The 25,772-nt window shown below is 39.1% G+C and overlaps 1 protein-coding gene across 2 annotated transcripts; it reads right to left on the bottom strand.

Moving 5' to 3' along the window:
* Positions 1 to 1,849: 1,849 nt before the first annotated feature.
* Positions 1,850 to 25,298, bottom strand: SLC17A5 (solute carrier family 17 member 5). 2 transcript variants are annotated; one of them, XM_048936408.1, is made up of 11 exons: positions 25,071 to 25,298; positions 21,284 to 21,480; positions 19,694 to 19,927; positions 19,121 to 19,208; positions 16,372 to 16,458; positions 15,044 to 15,162; positions 14,060 to 14,218; positions 12,016 to 12,148; positions 9,716 to 9,863; positions 4,248 to 4,338; positions 1,850 to 2,988 (listed from the first exon to the last, which is right to left on the bottom strand). In XM_048936408.1, the coding sequence occupies exons 1-11, from the start codon at positions 25,129 to 25,131 to the stop codon at positions 2,851 to 2,853; spliced, it is 1,455 nt and encodes a 484-aa protein (XP_048792365.1). In that variant the 5' UTR covers positions 25,132 to 25,298; the 3' UTR covers positions 1,850 to 2,850. The 2 variants fall into 2 exon arrangements, with proteins under 2 accessions (XP_048792365.1, XP_048792366.1); XM_048936409.1 differs by lacking the exon at positions 25,071 to 25,298 and adding an exon at positions 23,867 to 24,080.
* Positions 25,299 to 25,772: the final 474 nt, after the last annotated feature.

The following is a 25,772-nucleotide window of genomic DNA, read 5'->3' on the forward strand; positions in this document are numbered from 1 at the left end:
CCAGTTACAGAGGAACATGCAGATGGGGAAGCACTATGCATGGAACCCAGTGTGGTACTGAGGGCTATATAAACCTTCATTAGTTTATCACTGAAAAAGACTATGTAAATTAAGTAATGTTTTTTGGTGACAAAAGCTTAAGGCTTGAAGAGGTAAGATTAAAAGTTGGCCCTCTTAGAACAAAGGAACAATGAACTGAAAGCACAAACAACAACAACAAAACACAACAATTAGTTTTTGGTCTTTTTTTTGAGAAAAGTGATGAAGGCACTTTTCCAGGTTGAAAAAGGCCATAGATCAGATCTCAGATCAATACTGAGAACTTGTGCTGTAGGATATTTTGCTAAGTGCTACTGCATCTGTTACTGACATTGGTAAAGGTTCGTATCGAATGTTCCATGAAATATTAAAGCAAAACCGTGTCAGAAGGAGACACTGAGGAGAAGTACCTGGCAACACTAAGACAAGCTTCCAAAGCAGTGATTCAGTTTCTGCTTTGAAATTGGCACTATCTGTTTTTTGATACAACTTCCCTCATTCCAGGTAGACATCCTAATTAAGATTCTTGATGGAATGGAGAACACACCCTCTTACTCTAGTATATCTGTTAAGGAAATGCAGCAAAAAATAATAATTTAGGTTGTTTTCAGGAAAAAAAATAATCAGTCACCACAAGAAACTGATCTTTTTAGTCAAGATCCCTTGTCAATGAGAACAGAGGCACTCAAGAAACATTGGCACATCTGAAAATGCAGAACATGGGAAATGTTTCTGATCAGAGATGAAACTGAATGAGAGGACTGTCCCAACAGGATCTTGACAATGTTACAGAAACACCATTAGCAGCTCTGTGCAGAAGAACTTGGGGATACTAATGGATAAAAGCTCAACACAAGCCAGCAGTATGTGCATGCAGCTCAGAAAGCCAAACTGAAAGTATTAACTGAAAATATTTTGACACCATAAATTAACCATGCCTCATTTAGCTTTTTCGGTAACCTTGACTTTAATAAGTAAATTAAATGATTAAAAAGCATAAACTTCTGTGGACACAAAGCAAAGTTACCATTTTTAATATATTATCAGGAAGAAGATAGTACTCACTTGTAAAGCTAGACAAGAAATTCCTGAAGCAGGTAATTTCCCAGGGAAATACTAATCATCTCTTAATCCAGTTACCAATCTTGCTCAGAGTACTTTGAGGATGGAGTTCTAACTTCAGGGAGATGGTTATTTTCAATGGATGCATATGTAAATATTTGTTCCACTTACTGTGGAAATGCTGAAGATACAACATAGCTTTAACATTTTCCCACTGAATGACTACTGATTTCATCTGAAGTTCACATTGTTTATTGTGGAAATGCCGCAGACAAACAGATTTAAACATAGTTTCACCATCAGAGAACACGACACTTCAAGGAAGGTCAAAACAAAATGGCTCTTAAAGCTAAAAAGAAGAGGCAGATGCCATTTCCTAGAAATGAAGGAAGGTAGGCTCCACCGGAGCAGTGTTAGTACTGGGCTTTTCTTTTGCACTGGTGGTAAATGAAAAGCCCAGAGCCCAGTGATTTTTTTTTTACCTAGTTGCTCCAATCCAGGAATCTTTGGCACAGGAATTTTCCTTTGCTTTGTGACTACAAGATTATTCAGCCATTTGTTCTTATCTAGGCCACTGTTTTAACAGACTTCATTTAATCCTAGTATGGCATTTAATTGTATGTTGTATGTTGTGCAAAGAATGCTCTTGAGTGTCAAATTCTATGCTGAGGGGAGACTAATAGCATCAGGATATTGCACTAATTCTTTCTATTCTACTTTTACCCGACTAACAATGCTATTGCAGAAGTGAACTGATTTTCCTTATTTATTCCCAACAATAGCCTTATTTGATTGCATTTACACCGAGAAGCTGACAAATACATATATATATAAATATACGTGAAAGAAGAAATAATTCCACTGCATTGATTTTAACTGACAAAAAAGTGAACTGCTGAATCGAAAGTTATTATCATGTAAACGTGTCAATATTCTATTTCTAGTTCACTCTTTTAAATCTAGGTTTAAATCTAGGCAGTGTATAGAGTTGCACTGCTTCTTCTTTGCACATTTTTGAATAAAAATAAGGCCTATTTAAAAACACCTGCACCACAGAGAACAGTAACACATGGCGTATTCTGTCAGTCACAATCATATATTTCACTTCCTCCCTGCTCTGTATTAATTGTGAAGCTGTAGTCCTGAAACAGGGAATGTTTCCATTTGAAAACTTGTGCATAAAATAGAGTAACAATCAAGTGTGCATTTCTTAGACATCAATTAGAATACTAACAAAATAAAAGCTTAGAAAAGATTGTAGAACACTAGAAATCTTTTAGCGTTTTAAAAAGCAAAATCCTATCAGTATCACCACAGAAATCAAGATGTTGCTTTTTGTGTACGATTATTTGCACGTCACTCCTCCTCACAGTGCTACATAATCACCTTGGTTTTTTCCTCTTATTTCGGTGTCAGCAATTATCTGCCTAAACATTAATTCAGAAGACATTAATTAAAAACTGGAAGGAAATGGATCTTAGCACACTGATTTGAAATACTGTCTCTGATCATACATTTGATATCAAGTTCTAGCATGAAGCTAAATTCAATTTAATCTAAGTAGTCTCTTGTCTGGAAATAGCACACACATACATTGTCAAATGATTTTCAGTACAAAAGATGCACAGATAAAATAGTTTAACTTAAAAGCTCTGAAGATTCCTAGGCATCAGTTGGGAAGGCACTTTTCTGGTCACGTAGTTCTGGCACATTGGGATTCAGCACAGCTTTGGTATTTCAATGCCTCCTTCAGTTTCTATGGAAGTGATAACCGCTGACTGCCCAGTCCTGAACTTCTCCACTTGCAAATAATGCAAAGAAAATTGCTCCAAATAGATTAATGGAAGCAGCAATATAGAAAACTGTCTGCCATTCTCCCACAGTATTCTGTCAAAAAGAGGAATTAAAAAAACAGAAAAAGATACAGTTAATTTGCAGCTCCACACTCAAGAAAAAAATATACTTTTAAAAGAGATGCTATATGCCTTACCTACTTAAACATAAATGCTACGCAATGTGACTTCATAGCAATATGACATTATAAACAAATTATCATTTTAGTCTACTTCAGTTTAACAATACATCTTACATAGTAAACATACTTCTGACAGATACTTCTGTCTTTCTGGATCAGATTATCACTGAGATGCACAGCCTTCACATCTAAATTCACAGCTGCATGAAGGCTTTGCAAACTCAGAGAACATTACTGTAACAAGAAACATGTCCTTGCTTTCTGATCAGATGAGCCAAGAGCTGAAGTAAGCAAAGCAGTAACTTATTCTTAATGAGTACAATATCTCTATTCCAGAACGGTAAGGTTTTTTTTAGCCAAGTATGAATTTTACTCAAACAAGACAGTGAAGAGCTGTGTTTGTAGTAACAAAGAAGCTACATATACAGATGTCTTAGGAAGCTTGTTTGTTTTCAATTTTTATTATGTTTTTAAATAACAGATGTATATTCTACCAAAACCATAAATGATCCTACTACAAAAAACAGAATAATATCAGAGCATTAGGATGAGAGGAAAAGCAGACAAAAAAAAACCCAACACAAATAACGCCACCACTTGTTAAGAATTTGGAAGATGCTAATTTGTTTGGATTCACACTTTAACTAGTATTTTTTATATTTTTTTTTATATTTTTTTTAAGGAAATGACTGACTACCAACTCCAAAAGTTTATCAGTATCAATAAACTTACTCTTCACTTTTTCTTAAAACATTTTAGAAAAAAATTATATCGTTTATTTAGAAAAGTATTCAAATAACTTTTCAATCATGCTTTCTACTTGATATCACCCTTTGTCTGACTAAGCAATGTTGGAGGTCAGATTGAATGCTGTTTAATTTAGAAGCAAGATAGCACAGCACAGAGCATCGTAATCACACAATGTTCATACAAAGGAGTGCATTATGAAAACTACACATTGAATCTATGGCTTATCTGACAAGTGCTGAGTTTGCAAGTCCCAACCTCGTGTGAGAGAACAATTCTGGAAAACAAGTAAGAGCTTGTCTTATTTTGCATGTATATGCCAAATATAACTTAATAGCTGCAGACTTGAGAGGATTGCCATTCAGTGATGATAATAATAATGTAATAAAGAAAAAAAAAAAACCCAAACAGTAAATTGACTTACATTATGAGTGAGGTTCTTAGCAATAACTGGCCCCACCATTCCTGGGATAGTAGCAAAAGAATTTGTGATCCCAAGAAGAATTCCAGCATACCTGTAAGGAAAATTGACAACATTGCTTATGAACTTATCTTGCTGATCAGTCACAGAAATAATTTTGCCTAATTGGATCACACAGGTTTCGCTCTGATCACACATGCAAGTTAAAACAGAAGTGGGAATCGGTTGTTTCTGTTCTAGTAATGTCTCTGATAATTCATGACATATGTCTCCATTTTCATGGGCCAGTTAGGGAATTTACTTGAATTACTCACACTTTGCTTAGAATCCATAATCCAGAAACCACATCCCCCTTGCTAAGCCACAAACAAACTGTCTGGAATGGATCCACCAGAAAAGTTAAAAAAGACACACTGCATGCCTTGAAGTAGAAAAGAAAGAATATGACAGAGCACTGTTTCGCAACAGTGAGAGATGCTTCAGGTAACACTGCCAAAAAAGCAATTACCCCTAATCTGGATGGATATCCCCACTATGCTACAGAGTGCTGTTCTGAAGGCAAGAGTTCACAGAGCTCTGCACTGGTCCTTCCCTTCAGCTTTCTGTGGGTCAAGCCAATGGGAAACACGTCTGACTCAACCTGTTCTACTTGTTGCCATTCTTGCAGCTCCATTCTGAGGCTTCCTCCTCCTTCTGCTTTAGCACACACGTGCATGCACATGCACCAGTGGCCATACAAACTTGCTGGGAAAAAAAGTGGTAACTTGCTTAACATCTAAGTCTCAACACCTCATCTCTGTGCAATTAAACATAGAACAGGAATGTTGCAATACCAAAAAGTCATGTTTGAAACAGCAGCACAAGTACAGACTTGTCACAGACTCAAGAGAAAAAAGAGCAAGACATTTTACATCTGAACTCGACCCTCCAGCCACCAGAGAGAGATTTCTGTGATTCAAGATCTTCAAGGTAGGTTTGTTATTTGAACAATTACATAAAATATTATTATCAGTTGTACTTTACTACAGGAAAACCTCAGCAGACTCAAAAGGTGGGCCCAGGTGAATCTAATGAGGTTCACACAGCAGAGTGCAAAGTTTGCACTTGGGCCAGAGGAATCCCAGGCATCCATACAGACTGAGAGGAGCAATCCTTGAGAGCAGCCCTGCAGACAAGGACCTGGGGATCCTGGTGAATGAAAAACTTAACACAAGCCAGCAGTGCACTTGGAGCTTGGAAAGCAAATGGTATCCTGGGTTCAATCAGAAGAGGGGTCCTGGGTTCAATCAGAAGAGGGGTGGCCAGCAGGGACAGGGAGGTGATTTGTCCCCCTCTACTCTGCTCTGGTGAGGCGCCACCTGGAGTACTGCATCCAGGTGTGGAGCCCCCAGTATAAGAAAGGCAGGGAGCTGTTGGAGAGGGTCCAGAGGAGAGCCACAAAGATGGTCAGGGGACTGGAGCACCTCCCCTATGAAGACAGGCTGAGGGACCTGGGCTTGTTCAGCCTGGAGAAGAGAAGGCTGCGGGGTGACCTCATTGCAGCATTTCAGTACCTAAAGGGAGCCTACAAATAGGAGAGGAATCAACTCTGAAAAGGTTGATAACTGCAGGACAAGGGGAAATGGTTTTAAGTTGAGGGAGGGAAGATTTAGGTTGGATGTCAGGGGGAAATTCTTTACAGAGAGAGCGGTGAGGTGCTGAACAGGCTGCCCAGAGAGGTTGTGGATGCCCTGTCCCTGGAGCTGTTCAAGGCCAGGTTGGATGGGGCCCTGGGCAGCCTGGTCTAGTATTAAATGGGGAGGTTGGTGGCCCTGCATGTGGCAGGGGGTTGGAGCTTCATGATCCTTGAGGTCCCTTCCAACCCAAGCCATTCTGTGATTCTATGAAAAGGGAAATCTCTCTGTTACTGCTTTCAGCTGTTCAGAGTGCAATAGTGTTCTCCTTGTTTTAACAATGACAACACAACAGAAATACAAAATTGTAACTCTAAAGAGAGACATAGCTTTGACGTTTTATTTTCTGGAGTAGGGAAATTCAACTACACATTGTTATAACAGGTTGTGGCATGTATCCAGCCCAATAACATTATGAAAACAGGTGTTTTTCCTGACAAGAGTCAATTATCAAGCCATTTAGTTGACTTGCCTCGAAAGCCTGCCATACTCCAAACTGATACATACTGCTACATATTTTAAATTGAGTTCCACTCCTGTAATTAAATTATTATTATTTAATTAAATAAATGTACATGTAACATATTTCTCTCTGAAAGTGCTTAATATGCTTTCAGAAGCCTGAATGTGAAAATGTGAAAAGCTTCCTTTTAAAGCCCTTAAACAGAACCAAACACATACTGTTTTCATCACTTTTAAGCACTAGAGTGCTGCTAATACAAATTTTCAAAACCACAATTTAATAGTTTCTCTGGTCTTAATAGAGGTTTGACAATTAACTGCTGGCTAAATGCCTCTGTTTTTGTCTGCTGTTTCTGACATGGGTTGCATTTTGATAGCACTTTGTGTTTAACACAGATAACAGCTATGCCACTCCGTCAGCACAGTGAAGACTCCAATACGGAACAGGAAAGAAAATGTGACACATCTGTATAGCAAGGCTTATAGTAAGCTCCTGGTTGAAATCTTATGGCATAGTAGTCTAAGCGAAGTCAAACTGACTTGCAGAGCAGTCTAGACATTCAGAGAGCTAAAATAGGAAATCTCAGTAGAACTATCTTACCCCTTTGCTCCATACTCAACAATTCAATCTACTTATGGCCTCATAAATGTGTGTTTAAAAAAAAAAACAAAAATAGAGAGCAAATATTTTTTTTCTGCAGCATTAGTATTTTCATTCATTATTTTTTCCTGATAATATAATCATTATTTCTTTGGTGTAGCACAAATTTTAGTACCAAGAAAGGACCTTTGCTATTCTAATCAGCTTGCCTTAAAAAAAAAAAACAAAAAACAAAAAAAAAAAAACACAAAAAAGCCAACAAAACAAGAATCAAAGTGCATTTTGAAATTGCTTTGAATCACCTCTAGTTATTCTAATATGTTTTAAAGGAAAAAAAGTATCAAGTTCTGGGTAAACTCTTAAAAGAGTTTTTACACTTTCATGTACATCCTGTTCTGAGATTTCCACTGCTATGTCAGTTTTTTCACCTCAGTTGAAAATGCTTGCTTTGGCCATTTCATCCAAGAAAGCTCAGACATTTGCAAAAAGTTAAGTAGGGGGAAAAAAGCTCTTTTAAAATCATTATTATTTCATCTTAGATTTTCCGGTATTTCTGCATTTTTTTTTCCTATGACTTTTATTACAAGAGCATGCCCCATCCTTTCTGTCGTCATTTGGGCTTGTTTGCCCCAAATGAAAGCATACATGTGCTTAATACAGAATTACTGATTTCAATAAAACAGTATCTACACTGGCCACATTCCTGCCCAGTAAAGCTTTTCTCTCTTAGTTTCTGCATCTTATTCAATTGTTGCAAACAGAATTTTAACCAATCCCAGGTCTTTTGAGTAGCACTTTTCACAAGATCAGTTTATTTCCACAACACTCTTGAGAGACAGAGGTCACAGTGTGATACACATCCTATAAACTAAGAATGAAAACATAGGCCAATAACACATGCACCTACTGAATGACTGATTTGAGGTCCTCGGGATTTAATCTGAAGAATATTTAACAACACTGTTCTTATATTCAAAGTACAGCTCTTACTGACTTTGGTCAAGACTCAGTATTTTCATTTTTGCAAGCTAGACTTCAGAGCTTGAAGAGACGTACCCAGAAAAGAAGCAATAAATCAGCTCGGCCTCAGTTATGTCACTGGGTCCACAATAAGCCTTTCAATAGATATTTTTAAAGTTCAGACTCAAATTGCTGCAGATTCCCTTTACATATTACAGTGGTCTGAAACACCTTCAAGAAGAGCCCATCCCTCTTTATAGCTGAAGAACACTTAGAAGAGCAGCTTCCTGAAGATATAGGGTTTAAATAGACTGTCACAGAAGAGTTTGACCAACTGACTTACTACATGCAGACTGTGACAGAGCAGTGAAAGGAATGAATTCCTGGTAATATTCAGCTACCTTAAATGTGACCCTTCTTTTCTTCTGCAATGCCCAGCCTCAGCCATTACATACTAGAAAAGGTAGAGGGTTTAGGAACAGATACCAGTTTTCCTCTATAAACACAAAGAGATTCAAAATGCACAGACACGAGGAGACAAATCAAAACTGCACAGACATCCAAGTTCTGCCATTAAATAACTCACAGAAGTAATTTCCCTTTAATGATTATGTTTCGTGGTTTTAAACACAGACAAAATCCTAGCCAGTGTTTCACATTTTTAGCAAAGTTAAACTTGCAACAGATGTTACATTATGGCCCCGTAGTATGCCAGGTATGGTGATTTAACTAGATCTTCTGTATTCATAATTCTATTTGATATGAAACAAAGCATCACAGATGCTGTTTTTCATACTTTCCTGTTCAATTCACTGTAAACACTATACATATACTATACATATATGGATACTGGTGCCTTCCTTCTTGCTTGCTATCTCATCTAATCTGCCAAGATTAATTTGACTCCCACTATTTCGTGTATTTCAGTCAAATCTTGTCCATCCTTGTAGCCCCCAATGACCACCTATTTAATTGCCAAAGCTTAGATACCATTTTCACCTTGGAACTGAGGTCTCCTATAAGTGGCCCAGTTCCAAGGATTTTTTCTAGTTAAAATCTCTACAATTCTTTTTCCTCTCTGCTCAGAGATAAACTATTTTCATCTTATGCATTAGAATATAAACACTGTTCATTGGTCATGAAGTCGTAAGTTATTTGATCCTGTTCAGACACAAGTAGTATTGCAAACAGGTAAATTAACAACAGAGCAAAGTATTGGACTTTTATCACTTAGAAGTTCAAAAGAATATACATGTGCTTTTCAGGAAATTGATGGATCAGTCAGGTTCGGAATTTGTAACGCAAGAGAAGATTCAAATTGAAGTCCATCTTTTCATCACTTAGGAGTAATCGTACACACAGGATTAATCTAGTGATAGCAGGTCCTTTTAACACCATACTTTTAACACCACTACATCGAATATGATTTTCAAAAAAATTTTGCCTGAATTTTGGAACTTACAATGGTTTACTCATATTAAAATTTGGCAGTTCTGATAGAAAAGTTTTGAAGGGTGAACCATTTAATAGGACAGCATGTTTGTAACAGTGCAATTCAACTAATATCGTGAATCAAATAGTGCAAAATCCTAGTAAATACAATTCCAGCAGTTATTTATTATTCCAGGATCAAAATCTGAGGTATTCTAAGGTATTCTTCTGCCAATATTTATTCCCCCCCCCCACTCAAATACAAGCTGCGAGGCACTCCAGGAACACAGAAGAAATGATCATAAATGTATCCAATCAGTAACAAAAGCTTCAGCAATACTTACGAAGGTGCTATGTCCAGATGGTTGATGCTGTAACCAGATGTACAGAACCCTCCTAGTGTTGTCGATATGGTCACAAATGCAACAGCCAGCTCATAGTTGCATCCTATGAACCCAGCTGCTACTAAGAACACTGCAGGTCCAATCATTCCTTTAAAACAGAAATTTTACAATTAAGGGACTTTCTGCCAGAAAATTAACATGTTCTGAGCTGTGTGTACATACAATCTCCAACACCACCTAGTGCACAGAATCCAGCACTGCACTATGTGCATCACAGTGAGCAGCAAAGAAGAGCAGATCAGCGGCAAACCTCTGGCGGTCTTGATAAACATTGCACAAACCAGTAAAATCCTACTCTAGCTTGAAAGAACTAACTTCATCTGGAAAACTAAAAATCAATGGACAGTGAAAGTAATGTGACAAGTTCATTTTATTTATCATTATATAAACCACTAGACTCTGCACTGAGACTGGCAGGTGTACAATGCACAGTGAGGAAGTTACTCCCATTTAAGTCTCTGTTTCAGGAGCCAACAGGGACTTCTGCAAATCATAACAAAGTAGAGCTGGAAGATTTCATATAAATACATACATACATAGCTCTTCCACATACACCTTCTAGAATGAGTGCCATGTTTAATATCTGAACATCTGGTATGTCTACACCAGAGCCTGCTGTACATCTTAGAGAACCAGGCTAGCTTTTGAGACTTAGAAACATAGAATGGCCTGGGTTGAAAAGCACCACAATGATCATGTAGTTTCAACCCCCCTGCTATCTGCAGGGTCACCAACCACCAAACCAAGCTGCCCAGAGCCACATCCAGCCTGGTCTTGAATGCCTCCAGGGATGGGGCATCCACAGCCTCCTTGGGCAACCTGTTCCAGTGCCTCACCACCCTCTGAGTGACAAATGTCCTCCTAATATCTAACCCAAACTTCCCATCTCAGTTTAAAACCATTCTCCCTTGTCCTATCACTATCAACCCTAGTAAAACAGCTGTTCCCCCTCCTGTTTATACGTTCCCTTCAACTACTGGAAGGCTACCATGAGATCTCACCAGAGCATTCTCTTCTCTAAGATGAACAAGCCCAGTTCACAACTTCAGGTACTGGAAACAATTTAGTTGGCATAGTAGCCACCATCCTTTCTTCAGTTAACTTTGGCACCCCATTTCCTCATACCACAGCTGGCTAGTTACATGACTTCATCACAAACTCCAAAACCAGCTCCAAATACATGCAAAAAAATGCTGGCTTCATCAACAAAACCCTTAAAAACCCACTTTTTCCTTGCACAACAGCATGTTTTCCCCTTGGTTTTACAGACATAGGCGTGAAGGCCAGCTGTAAAACCAGATCACCAGAACTGAACAGGCCTATGAAAACAAAAATACTTGAGAGTTTATTAGATGAGCTGCTTTAAAGCGAGCAACTCAATCAGCAGAATTGGAGAAGCAGAGAATTAAGTGCAGTGATGGACGATATATCAAGTAGGCTGCAACTTGTGTGGATATTGTGTCTGATCTTTCCCCTTTTCCTTCTCTTTTAATCATCTATCAACTGCTCTCTCTAAATGCACCCTTTTATTCATTTTTAGTAAAGGCTTTATCTTTCTGACTTCAAATCACCTCTCCTTCCCATCAGTCAAGACCACTTTGGTCTTGGATTCTACTTTGTCTTTTCATCCTGGTAGCACTGTAAATCTGGCAAGTGTATTCCCATTCAGTTACCTAAGTCTTAAATAAACAAAACACTGAGCAACACAGGCTCACTTTGAATGATATCCTCTAACTGAGAGATGATATGTTTGTAATAATGACGTGGCCTAAATGAATCTTCTGGCTATCTCTGGTTATTTCTTTCTCCAGTATTTCTACTTCATTACAAAAAAAAGGCAGGATTTACTCTTGACAAATCCTGAGGGCTGGGCAGAGCTGAGAGTAAAGTATGTCCATCAGTTAAAACAACACTAAACATTACAAGACAAATTATATCCACCAAAGTCAGTCAGAAAAGTGTGAGTGAGGCTTAAGACATAGGAATTCAAAGGAATACTATGTACTAGAAAACAAGGTGATGCCAGATTACTAACCAAACAAATAGATGCCTAGACATACTGCAGTTCCTCCTCCACACCCTATCAAAATTAATACAATTGAATAGCATCTCCTTCTCCAGCCATGTACAATCTGGCTTCATCTCACAGCAAACTGCCACACTTCTGTCTCTCAAAGCTTTAACTTTTCCCAGACTGGTCCCATGATGTCTTCCTAACTAGAGACAATCCTTGCACTTACCTATTAGGGTAAAACATTTGCGAACACAAACAGTGGAGAAGTTCTGTTTTTCTCGTAAATGATCAGCAATTTGCCCAGACAGAATTATACAAAGCCAGCAGCCAAAATAAGGCAGCGCAGATAAAAAGCCATTCTGTTGAGACAAAAAGAAAAGACAGTTAAAATACTAAAATTCAATGTGATGAAAAAAATCATCTGACTTGGAGCATTAAGAAAGTCTGAGTCAGGAGTGTCAAGACCATTCATCTACGCAACTACAGTTGGCTTTCCTATGAGAGAGAAAAATAAGGATAGAAAAGACAAAGCATTTTAGTTACTGATGTGTAAACTCTCGATTGTATAATGTAATCTGGAACTACCAATACAGCCAGCTGAAGAACTCAAAGGTTTAAATCAGTGACTGGGATCAGGAAAAAGGAAACTGCAAAATATTGTGTGGTCATGAACTTGATCATGCAAGTATTTTGAAAGAGCAGCTTCAGATTAGATATGGCACAAGTTGCTTAAAGTAAGTGAGAGCTGTAACTACTAGTCAGAATTTTGAAAGCAGTTATGGAATCTATGATCTCAGATTCAATACTTTCAACAGTGTGTTATCCCACAACTATATGCTGACACATCTGATACTGGTTATAATCAGACAAGATACAGAATTAGAACTTTCATTAGATTCAGTTTGAACATCCTATGGTCCTATTATTCAGGATCTGCCATTATTTACACTGCTGTCACCTGCTAACTTCCCTTTCCTTAAAGGAAAGTTGTTTGGTAGTGACTTCTGCCTGAAACTGCATGTTTTTCTTCTGAAGAAGGAAAAAAAAGTTCTACTAAGTGGCATAGTAGAACATAACCTAAACTGTGGTTAAAATGAAGTATCTGGATAGACAAATATATTTGGCAAAGAAGATTGTATGGGAACTGCTGAGTCACGGCCTGAACCTCTGATTGATCACCTGAGGCGAGCCATGAGTCAGCCAGAGGAGCACAGCTGAAGGCAATTCACCTGTGCTGCCGGAAGGGGTGGAGCCAGGCTCCATTTGTCCTAGACCTATTTAAGAGCTGGCTACCAGTGGGGAAGGATCTTGTCTGGAGATTCCTCCTTCTGGTGTTTTGTGGGTGAGCCCAGCATAAGGGTAAGCCTTCCATTTATTCTCCTTTGTTATCATAGTCTACTTCGCCTAACTCTCTTGTTTATTTTGTGATTATAATATCTTAATATCCATTGATTATACAAAAATGTAAGAGGTTCCCTAGGACATTAAATCTGACACAAAGCCATAAACATGTTCTGCTCTTTCAACATTCAAATATGCTGTCTGCTGGTTTTCAATGCTAAGCTTTCAAAAGTAACAATTAAAATTCTGAAAAACATAAGCTAGTCTTAATAACAACAACAAAGAAGCAATTTAATTGAAGCACTGTGCGAAGACACAGCATTGTATCTGCCACTCACTGAAGAAAGAAAAAGTAATTATTTGGAAGGGGATTCAATCAGACTGAAGTGTTTTCTCTACCCTCTCCTTAAAACGTTTACAATGTCACTTACCCAATGATACTGTTAATTTCCAATTAAAAGAAAAATAGTGCTTTTCATGAGTGAGCATAAAAGTAGATAGTGTTTCTGAAGCTACAAAATAAGCTATAAGTTTTGAGGCAATCATGCAAACAAAGTAACAGAAATATGGGATTTTTTTATAGTTACTGTTTCGTAATAGAAATATATATTTTTTAATATACTTATTGTTTTAACTCCATCTTCAAACAGAAAAAATGATCCAAAATGCTATTGCTAAGTTAAATGTCAAATAACTTCTGAAATCCAATGGAAACTTCAATGCAGATAACCTTGTAGACGTAGCTGCTTAATTATGGGGAATTATTTCACCATTTCCAAATTAAAAACTTACATCACAAGTTTTCTTAAACAGGTTAATATAGAAACTATTAATTATGGTTAAATATTACAACTGTATCTATGTATAGTTACTACAACTATATAACTATAGTTAATTACAGTAACTATTTTCTTAATTATTTATCTCACCTCCTGTGCATCAAACCGCAGGATCTCCTTCATGTATGTGGGTAAGAGTGTGAGAAGTGTATAGAAAGTCCAGTTATAGGAGAAATGGGCTACAACAATAGCCCAGAGGGGAAGGGACTCCAGTATAGGTCTCCAGGGAACAGATTTCTGTGTAGTGAGCTAGCAAGAAGAGGAAAAAAAAAAATACTAGAACGTCAAGGTAAACTTAAACTACAGATGCTGTTATCCTACCCAAATCCACACTGATCACTCATTCAGAAGAGTACAATGTGAATTCATAGCAAAAGATGAATTAAACGGCAATGATGAAATTACTGTTACCTTCTCGCTAAAGATACGCTCGTGCATGTTACTGCTCTGCTATTAATTATTGCAACTTAAACCAATCACTTTGTAATGGGAATTTTTTTGAAGTATATAGATAAAATATAATATATGCCTTCCCTTACCATGATATGTCGCCTCTAGTTTTTACCACAAATGATTAAACATTTAAGGTCAGTCTTATGCATTTGGCTGAATCTTTCCTACTCAGTCCTAGATATTAACTCAGACTGCTTCACAGCTTAGAAACGTGTATCCTCAGTCAAATGGCTCATAATGGAATCTCCAAAACGTTTTCTCTGCAAATAGTAATCTCTCTCTTCTCTATCATAGAAGACACATGTTGAAAACATTGTTTTACAGGTTTTTAAGACATCATACATGTCTGTTTTTGGTATTTAAAAAAAGCTCAGGTTGTATTACTTGTCATTAAAATAACATCACAATAATAGCAGTGACAAAAAGCATTATCATAAATGTTTTGATTGACTACCAGTTTTTCTCATTTACACAATTGCATCGTATTTTTCTTTTCTTGACATACACTGTCTTTATTGCAGGTTAATGATGTTTTTCTAGACATCAGAGCATTATGCTAATAACAATACTTGTAGTTTATGTTATTACTTAAGAAAACATGATTACAATAATGTGCTATACCTGGTCTTTTAAAGAAGAAAGAATATATTCTCTTTCAGCACGTGAAATACTCTTGTGAGTTTCTGGCTTATCACTAACAAGCCACATCCAGAAGAAGAACCACAATACACCAAGGGCACCTGTTATTGGAAAAACATGGATGAGGAGGTATAAATAAAAACAGAATAAGTTCTGTTAAGTGAATAATATTCTCAGAAAATTGAGAAAAATTAATATCCATTAAAATTATATTAAAGCATCTGGAAAAACTTTCTCTGCTTACAAACAGTAGCTCCCCCAAGCGGCTTAACAATACAGTAAGTAGTAAAGGATGACTTTAGGAAAGTGATGTTTGTTCTGTTTTGGTTTGTCCTCTCCTCTAGCAAGTGCCTTGTAGAGCAAGGAAAATGCATACATATACATATTGTATTTTTTATTTGTCACATAGAACAGCCATGAAGAATACAGCTCACACAGAGGAATTTAACCTCAAAAAACCCTTAGCATGATATGTATCGCTATATGTAGCTTAACTGATGTATACCAGCATCTATTTTCCTTTTTAAGCAAAGCTTCCAGAACTATCATTTGAAAAAGTTAACTTTTCAATAATCAAGCCAAATTGGCTGCATTTTTACTTAACAACCAGTGTAACTTTTTCCACTTGTCTAGTTCCATTTCCTTCTTTTTTAATTACACAAAAATCAAGAGCATGTCTTGATGAACAAAGTGTAAGCTTTCCATTTTATTCTGATTCTTTTCCCTATGCAGAACATGAAACAGCTTAGAAATGTAAACAGTCCAATAAAAAGCATCAGTTTGATCTATGACATCTTATCAGAAAATTTATTATGTTCGAGCTCCTTCTAGAACACAGCTCACAGTAAACATGCTATGCTTTGCATTTTGGACATTCTTTCAGAGTTCCTGTGGCTGCTAGAGAAATATTACACACAGTCTCCATTTAAAGCAGCAGTAACTTTTCACATGTTATTTCATGCAGAGTAGAAATTCACTCCTGGGATTAACATTATTAACTCAATTTCACACTTCAAGTAAGTAATTCCAGCCTGTTATTTCTGCGTGGAGGGAAATGCTGGAAACATTTGACTTGTACCAGCTTTTGTCCCACTCGGAGACATCTTTGCTCATTGGAAGCAAAGCTCACATATCCATGCAAAGGAATTCACTTGCTTTAAATATCTCTACTCCCCAGGAGGAAAAGAAATGACAGCCTGACATCAAACATATTTTTAAAAACTTATAAGTTTCATACAAGAGGTAATAAACAATATACCATGGCTTACAAAAAGAATATGGATCATAACTTTAATAATAAAAACTCTTACCAAATATGTAAAACACATAAACCCAGTTCATATAGTAGCAAATTAAACCAGACAGTGGCAGAGAGACAACAGTTCCCAGCTGTGCACCTAGCAGAGGAAAGCAAACCAAAGTATAAAAACAATTGTTAGTTCATCATTAGACTCTTTAAATTAAGTATTGTTTTGACTTTTGTTTTCCTGCAAAAATCATGCAGGTAAGATTTGCCACTGACTACCAGAAAAATGGCACAACAAACTGTTTTGCCAAATCCAAAGAAATAGAGGTCATAAACATCCAAAGTAATAAGCAAAGAGCAATTAAAAAAAAAAATTCCTAGTACATTCACCTCCAAACAAGTGGTGGCTACAATACATTCAAAATGATACAACTCAACAGACACTGCTGAGGAAACTGACCACAGTACAATTACAGACCTTGGAGGGAAGGAAGGAGAGGAAATAATATTCTGAGGTTATGTAATTAATTTACATTGCTTATAGCTCCTGCTAGCAGTACTGAAACAGGAACGCTAGAAACAAGAGCCAGAAGGTATCCATATAACCAGCAGGTTCTAACTACACAGTCCCTAAATTTGGGTCCTTAAATTTGATCTTCAGGCAAAGAAGGGAAAGATGAGCAGATTCCAGCTCAGATATTAGCAGGAAAGAGCAGCTCTTGAATCATAATTAAAGAAGTATTGTGGCAAGGGTGGAGGTGGCACCCATATTGTTTACATAATTAGGAACACTCAGCTGGGGACAAATACTGAAGCTTATCTCTTCATGTTAATTACACAATTGCTTTTCCAAATCCAATCTCAATTCAGAAAACATTAGATTACATTAACATGGCAGCTGCCTAGATGCCATCTTTTTGGAACAGTTTTTGTTTGAGGCAGAAAAGCTTCAGCTACAAAACAACAAAACCGAGTACTCTGTTAAATACCCACCAAAAAGACAATTATATGCAACTCAGTCATGTGCTCCCTTGGAAAGTCAATACTGTCACGACTTTCTAAGCTGCAGACCACATGACTGCCAACTATGGAAACGCGAGGAAAAGGAGGAAAAGGAAACACTTTGCTGAGATTAAGCAAGATGCCTTATCCATCCATGCCTGCTTACTATCAGTTGTTCAAGGCCAAGGTCTCTTCTCACTTGCGCTTTGGAACGCGGCTTTGCAAAGGAACAATTTAAAAGCTCCTAAAGCTAAAAGCAATAAGTGACAATCCCAGCTCCTTGCTCTCCACTTTTGTGTGCTGGCTCTCACATGCAGACTTTTTTTTAAAAGCAGATTTAATTCACTAGTGTGGGAGAAAACATACAAAAAAGAGAAGAAACCGCCTGATGCACTAGGTGGGTTAAAGTGGCTCATGTGAGGGTCTGAAATAGCATACAGGAAGGAACGAAGCATGTGGCTACAAGGGAAGTGTGAAAATAGGAAGATGAGAGAACTAAGGCTTCATTCCTGCTGGCAGAAGTCTGCTACTAGACTGCAGCTGGTGCTTACATGGCATAGCCCTATCTTCTTGATGAAGCCCAGGTCCAAGAAGTAAGCTGTCACAGAATTAATACTAACATAAAGTTAAATGAGCCATTAACTGAATTTAAAATTTGTAACCCTTAGAGCAGAAACATACTTGGACTGGTAAATTCAGAAAACTCTATTTTTCACTCGCTCCACACATAGTGGATTGAGTAGTCTGTCAGACGAGTAAAACTTGAAAACAGAAGAAGGCTCAGTGTGTATGGGCAAAAGCAATGCAACCACGAAGCTCAGGGAATAATGCAGGGTGTCACTAATTAGAGCCACTGTTAAAAAAACAAAACAAAACAAAAACCCTGAGTATCTCAACACAAAGGGGACTGGAGGTAGCCTTTGCCTTGAACAAACAGCCCTGTCATCAGTTGAGTAGATCAATTGATAGTGTAGATGTTTCTCCCTACAAGCATGTGAATGGCTGTCTCTTTTAGATTGCTGTACCAGTACCAGGGGAGTGAATACAAGACACCTCTCAGAGTATAAAAATTGAACAATCTTGAAAATAATTTTGAAAAGAGCATCAGGCTTGAGCTGGCTTCAACCCACATACTGCTACCCAGCAAGTGGAATTGCCCAGCATCACGAGCATATACAGAGAAGGGGAATCACACTGATATTGTGATTGAACTGGGTATTGTAACTTCCACACTTCGCAAAATGTAAATTGTATCTGTCTCATGTTCTCAGAATATGCTGTAAATCAAGTTCTATGTAACATCAAGTATCTTCAAAGTAATAAATTTCCTATGAAACATTACATCCTCCACACACGGAATGCCTAAAAGAACATGGAACTGATCTCTGAATCTTCTTCAAGCAGCTTGAAGCACTACTGAGAGCTACCTTGAGTTCCCCCAAAAACACCTTAAAGAAAAAAAAAAAAAAGCCACATCCTGTGACTTTGCATTATTGCCCTATTTTGTTTCTGCTATTGCATCTCCTTTGTTCACAGTATCTTCTATTAATCAGCTTCACAGTAACTCCTTGCACCACTTGATACTGCAGCTTGAAGTTTATACATCATTGCAGACGAATACCTTTTCTCAAGGCTACAAAAGCCATAAAAAGCAACGATAATGAATGCAAAGCAAGATTTAACTCAATGCTACGCTTTCCAGATTAAATCCTGATTAATACTGATAATATAAATCCCTTTGATTTAAGTCAATCCTCCCTGTTACGGCAGTAAAAATGCATAAGCCTGTTATTAGCGTGGGAATTTCTCACCTGCATATGAAATACTAAGGAGCTTGCTGCGTTCCAGGGGAGGAGCCCAAGAAGACCACATTGAATGCATAGCTGGGAAGGTAACACCCTAGATAAAAAAGAATCAATTCTGTTAAAAAGTAGCAGTTTTACAATTTCTTTCAAGTTTTCGTGTTTCAAACTGCATTTCATTAAAAAAGCAGTAGAAGGATTTGCTAGGCTCTTGTTTAGAATGAAACTACTTGGGGAAAATAAAAAACAACAGCATGCAGTGTATGAAAATCAAGAAGCAGAATCAATTTCTTCTGCTTTTGATTCCGTATATACTGGAAAAGCTGCAAGAATACAAACAATACTCTTTTGAACTCCTGGGTTCTGACTAAATGATAGATAACTCCAGTTTTGTCTTAAGTGTCCTTATAAATAAAAAATAAGATGTACTTGTTAATTATTCAAAAAAGTAAAATTAAGCTACTCGAAATAAAACAATCCACATGCTACTACAGCATAGCAATATTCACAGGGTCTAATTACTATGACGTGCCAATACATTATTCAGATATATGTTCAAGTTACATAGAGGAAAACCGTTACCTCTCCCAGTCCTTCCAAGGCTCTGACAGCAATGAGGTAGCCAACTCCCAAATCTGCAGCTAGTGGAGTAAGCAAGGTGAACACAGAGGTACCAAAGATGCCAAACCCCAACAAGAGCTTCCCTCCAATTCTGTTTGCAAGATATCCACCTGGAATCTGAGTAATGATATAGCCATAGAAAAAAGAACCAAGGATCCATCCCTGAGTATCAGCATCCCAAGAATACTTTTTCCCCTAAAAAGAGAAAACAAAACCCAAAATACAGTAAGTTCAAAATAGTTTCTCTGACCACATTTTACACAAATTCAATCCCTTTTTTAATCCTTCATAGCTAAATCACAAATCTTTCATGGCCTCCCCCCTAGGGAGGCAATCAAAGTTGCACTGGAAGTAGTTTACACTGAGCAAACGTATCCAGGCCAAGTACAAAAATCATCACAACATTAAATAAAGTCATCAGGTGATTATCCCTTTCTTGGTTAAGTGATACAGGTGCTGGGTGCAGGGATGTGCTTACATGAAAGTGGATCTCAATTCCATATCACATTCTGTCACTCTGAAAAACCGATTTTCCTGCAGAAAACTTACAGAGAGAAAAGCAAGCAAAGAGATGCAGATGTCTAAATTTAAAATGAAGAAAGAGTAGACAAGGACAGGATAGGTGATAGACAAAGACAGAGATATGTGGAAGAACAGAATAAGGATGGCAGAGCGAAGGTAAGTCTAGCAGATGAGACATTAAAGGCACAGATAATTGAGATAAGGAAGTTAGAGTCAACAAGAGGACATCAATCATTGCCCAAGAAGTGATTTTGAAGTCTGGGATCACTCCCAGAAGTCCTCTAAATGAGCAGCATCCATTTCACAGAAGCAATGAAGGAGAACAATTCTTCCCATTCCACACGTGGTTATAATTTGCTCCCAATAAATAATAAATGACCTCTAAACAAACAAAATGAAGGCAAGAAGTGGGCAAGAGTGCTCATTAATAAATTTAATTATGATGTGAGATCTATGCAAGTCCAAATCAACATAACTTTTTTTTTTTTTTTTTTTTAATGTAACTTCATAGGTAAGAAATGGGATTTTAAGGATTACTGTGTGGAAAGTCAATAGATGAAGGATACAAAGACAAGAACCATGATCTGGGAAGGGGATCAAAGAAGCGAGGGAAAAAATACTGCACACTAATTTGTAATAAAATTTCATGCCATCAAGACTGTGTGGAAAACAGTTAAATACAGAGAGTGATGTGAGCTCTGACGCACATGTAACACTAATGGTTGATCACTGGCATATCAAAGTGCGTCATAATAGATCTACAAGGTCAGATCAGCCAATTTGTAAAGAAGGGTGAAGAAAGGATATGCATTAAAAAACAACACATCTGACCATGAGCACAGCACTTCTAAATCAGCTGGTTATTTAGAGACATTATGTTTCAGAATTGCTTTAAAAGAACCACTGTAAGGGCCATCTGGTACAGATCAGCCAGTTCTCCTGTCATTTAAGTATGAGTCACCTATTGCAAACTTTATTAAAAAACAACTTTACGTGCTACGTTTCAGAACAATACGCTTGAGACCTCACCGTTGTGTTGCGAGGAACATTTATGGTGGAGGAATGCTCTGGACACACATTGGAAGTTGTATTCTTTGCTAAGCTTGTGTTAGGTTCCACCATGTCCACCAGAGCAACGCTTAGGTTCACACGTAATGCATACAGAAGGAAGAACCCAAAAAAGGCCAGCAGTGCCAGATTGTAGCGAGCTGAGCAGCATGCAGGGACTGAAATGAGAATAAATAAGAAGGTTTTGTTTTAACACAATCTAACAAACAAGCAAAAAAAACCCAAAACAAGTGAGAATTTTTTGTTTTGAAGCTAATAATCTCATAAATTTGTGGATTAGAAAAAATAAGTCAAGAAAAGTTGATTGTTCCAGTCTCAAGGGGCATATCAGCAGGGACAGAGGATTGGGGTAGAAAAATAACGTTCATTTTTCTGTTGGAGTGCAAAGGAAAAGTAATTCTGGTTTAGGCTATGTGGTGGTTATGTACACAAGTGTAGGGGCTGCAGTGGAAGTGCTGGTTTAGAAAAGTGGTTTCAAAAGCTCTCTTGAAAATACAGTAATAATTACTGAAATTGGAATTTCACATTAAAAAAAAAAACTGCAGGAAAAAAGAAGAGAGACTAGTGAGAAGTTTGTTAAGGAACTGAAAAAAAAAAACCATAAATCATGAAGACTGGAAAAAAATTACTGTGATTATCTAGCCCAACTGTCAACCCATCCCCATCACGCCCACTGAACCATGTTCCTCAGTACCATATCTACACGTTCCTTGAACATCTCCGGGGATGGTGACTTCACCACCTCCCCGTGCAGCTTATGCCAATGCCTCACTCATTGTTTCCAAGAAGAAATCTATCTACTACTCAACCTGAGCCTCCCCTGGAGCAACTTAAGGCCATTATCTCTCATCCTATTGAAAATGGTTCAAGATGGACAGAAACTTTTATGGGAGCATTAATGAACAGCCAATGAGATTCCAGATAGTTTTCTAGGACAAGTTTCCCTTCTCTAAATTTGTTTATAAAGCAATATGCATTTGCTAACAACTGCCTAAGCAAGAAAACTTGCAGGAAATCTGATAGCAAATACTGCCAATGCACTGCAGAACAGCAGCAGTTCCCAGATGCCCACTCTTTCCCCTCTTCAACAGCTGAAGCTGACAAAGGAAAATAGGTTTTAGATTTGGCATTAAACTTGCACTGTGGCATTAAGATGACTATCAGCCATTTATAATCAGCTTTCAGACTTTGCAATGTCACAGGTATCAATTTCCCCTAATGGTAGAACACCGCAGCCTTTGGCAGAGATTACCCACCCATGCCAGGAAGTTAGAAGCAGAGTCAAGCTGCATCTTGGCCAGCACATCACTGGTGGCCATAGGAAGGCTGCACACAAGCACACTTAGTAGTTCTGCAGATACTCTTTGTATGGGGATGGCTGAACCTACCCAAACACTGAATTGCTAAGAAAAGCCATGGATTTACAAATAGTTACAGAGTAGAGTTTCCTTTTGTGAGATCTACGAACAACAGGACTGACTAGAGCCCGATCTGCAGCTGCAGCATGTTTCTTGACTGCATTTTCTGATCTGCAATAAGAAGCAAAAGAGCATTCCCTGTGGATATCTAAAGACTCCTTCTTATCCCAGAAACAAGGAACACTTGGTTGTAGGGGCACCAACAGAACCTTCCTATAAAACTGTAGTTTTCATGAAAGTTGTAGAACGTTCTCATTTTTGAGGTCTCTATCACTGATCAACTTCATCTGAAGTTCACTATTGTTAATGCAAGCTGTTAAAAGGACAGCAAGGCAGTATTTGTTCTTTCTTTAGTAAATGAGTAACATGATAGGCTACTAAGCAAACACATAAAGCATCTTCCAGACCAACAGCAATGACAGGAGCAGCATTTGAAAAATAGGCTTATCTCACTTTTAAATGATATAAGTGACAGCAGCCAATAATTTATTGCATGCTTTACAAAAAAAGCAGGCACCAAGAGCAGGAAGTGCTTACTGTACAAAAACAAGCCGAGACCTTCATTGTTATTCAAAATGCAATTTCCTTTAAATAGAAAATGTATAGTCTTCAAATTAGTAACAGTGAACATAATCACAAGAAGAGTTATTCAGCCTTCCTAATGTTGTACCTGTATTAGCTGGAGTTACACAATAACAGAAGATTTAATACTGTACTATGCTGTAACCTTCTCAGATACAGTTTAACCATTAATTCTACTTCTGGACATCTCTTACCGGTATACACTTCGGAGAGCAATCTTCACAACACAAATATGGAACAACTCCAAGCCACTAATGTCTTTTTTTTTTTTTCTTCCCGCTGTAAATAACTTATCACAGAAGTCTAATGAACACACAGATTTGTAAGGTTGAAACAAAAGTCTGCTAAATTATTGCTTCCCTATCTTCCCACTGAGTATATCTGTAATACTTGAGAATATGAGGTCACATTAAAGGAACAGAAGATTCAAGAAGATTCTAGATGAGTTTCCCAAGGTTACGCACCTCCTCAGAACATCACCATATTTACTGGCAAAGAGATACTGCCATCATCCCCCAAAACTTCATGATGTTGAAGATCTTACCTTGACCGCCACCCTCGGGTCCTACATCTAGGGATAACGCTGATTGCAGGGGCATGTTTTATAGCACTAAAGCTATAACTGAACAAGAGTCTTAAATTGCAGAATTAGGTCTGTGTTGAAGGTCGCATGGCAGTTGTAGGAAGTTGCTTTTCTACCGCATTTTCCTTTTGGGTGAGGTGCATCACGATGGATTGTGCAAGCCCAAGAATGTACTGCTTTGGTAAACGACCTGAACTCTTAATTCCCCGCTGGCGCTTTTCAGTTGTTTTGCTGTACTACATATCTCAGAAGCACAAACAGTGAAGGAACTTAAAGTCTCACAGCTGTCCGTACAGCCTGTCCTGGGAGAGCCCACAGAACACCCTGATCTGCCTCATCTCAGCTGGGCCCTGACCTTTAATGATCGCCTTCTCACTTTCATAGAATCATAGAATTGAGTTGGAAGGGATCCTTAGAGGTCATCTAGGCCAGCTTCCTTGCAATGAACAGGGACAGCACAGCTAGATCAGGTTGCTCAGAGCCCCATCCAGCCTGACCTTGAACATCTCCAAGGATGGGCATCCACCACATCTCCAGCCAACATGTTCCAACGATTCACTATCCTTGATGTAAAAAACTCCTTCCTTATATCCAATCTAAATCTCCCCTCTTTTAATCTGAAGCCATTTCCCCTTGTCCATACACAGATGGAGAGCATGTCCCATTCTTTCTTATAGCCTCCCTTTAGATCCTGAGAAGCCACTCTCGGGTCTCCCCGGAGCCTTCTCTCCTCCAGGCTGACCAGCCCCAGCTCTCAGCCTGCCCTCTTAGGGGAGGCATTTCACCCCCTGAATCAGTTTTACATCTTATCCTCATGCTGTCTCCCCACACGCCCTCCTCTGCCCCCCGCTGCCAGCTACCCGCCTTAGTCACGCTCGGTCTTGAAGGTCTGCCGCACCTCAGCAGATCCCGCCGAGCAGACACCGACCCGAGGTTCGAGCTATTTACGTGCAAAAGAAACCACTGGGATGCATCTCCCTGTCACCGCGCTGAGAACGAGGCCGCCTCTCCCTCCAAGGACAGCGGTAGGGGCCCGGCCAGAGCGAAGCGAGCCCTGGGGGCGCCATGGCAACGCGACGCCGGGGAGGTGCGCCCCCTGCCGGCCCTGCGGCGGGGCACGGCCGGTGGCAGTGCTGCCCGCGGCGCCGCAGCCCGCGTATCTCACCCGCGCCGAGCTGGGAGTCCTTCAGCAGCGGGGTGCGATCCTCTCTTTCCTCGGGCTCCATCTCGTTCCTGCTGCCCGCTCCGCGCAGCGAGCCCAGCGCCAGCTTGCCGGCCGCCACCGCAGAGAGGCCCAAACACGGCTGGCAGCGCCGCAGCCCACCGGCACTGCCCCGCCGTGCCGCGCCGCGCTCTTCCCCGCTGGCGCCGGGCAGCGGCCGCCGCAGCCCGGTGGTCACGTGATGGGAGCTGACGGGCGGAAGCGGCCTCAGCCGCAGCTTGGCGCCGCTCCCGGCCCGTCCGCTGCCGCCATCTTTGGTGAGGGCAGCGCTAGGCGGGGGGGGTGGGCAGGAGGAAGAGGCTGAGTGGGGGTTCGGTGCAGACTTGTGGTGTCATTTGTCGTTTTGGGGAAAAAGTTACTCTTATTTACGTCAAATGCGCACAAGCCGCAGTTCTCCCTGGTGTCTTCTCGAGTATCACCAGAGCCACGCCACAGGGTGGGGCCATGGGGGATCGCTTCCACCTGTAAGCTGAACCCCAGATTCTCGCTAGAATCCCCTCATTACAACACAGCAACGGGGCTTCAGGAAGTAGATCGACCAGCAGAGTTTTTCTTAAGCTTTCTCTTTTTTGGTCTATCTCACTTGTTTCTTCTCACCGAGGCCAGTTGTATCTTGAAGCTGCTATGAGATAATACCAATAAACC

The sequence above is a fragment of the Lagopus muta genome, chromosome 2 (assembly GCF_023343835.1).
Source record: "Lagopus muta isolate bLagMut1 chromosome 2, bLagMut1 primary, whole genome shotgun sequence".
NCBI lineage: Eukaryota > Metazoa > Chordata > Aves > Galliformes > Phasianidae > Lagopus > Lagopus muta.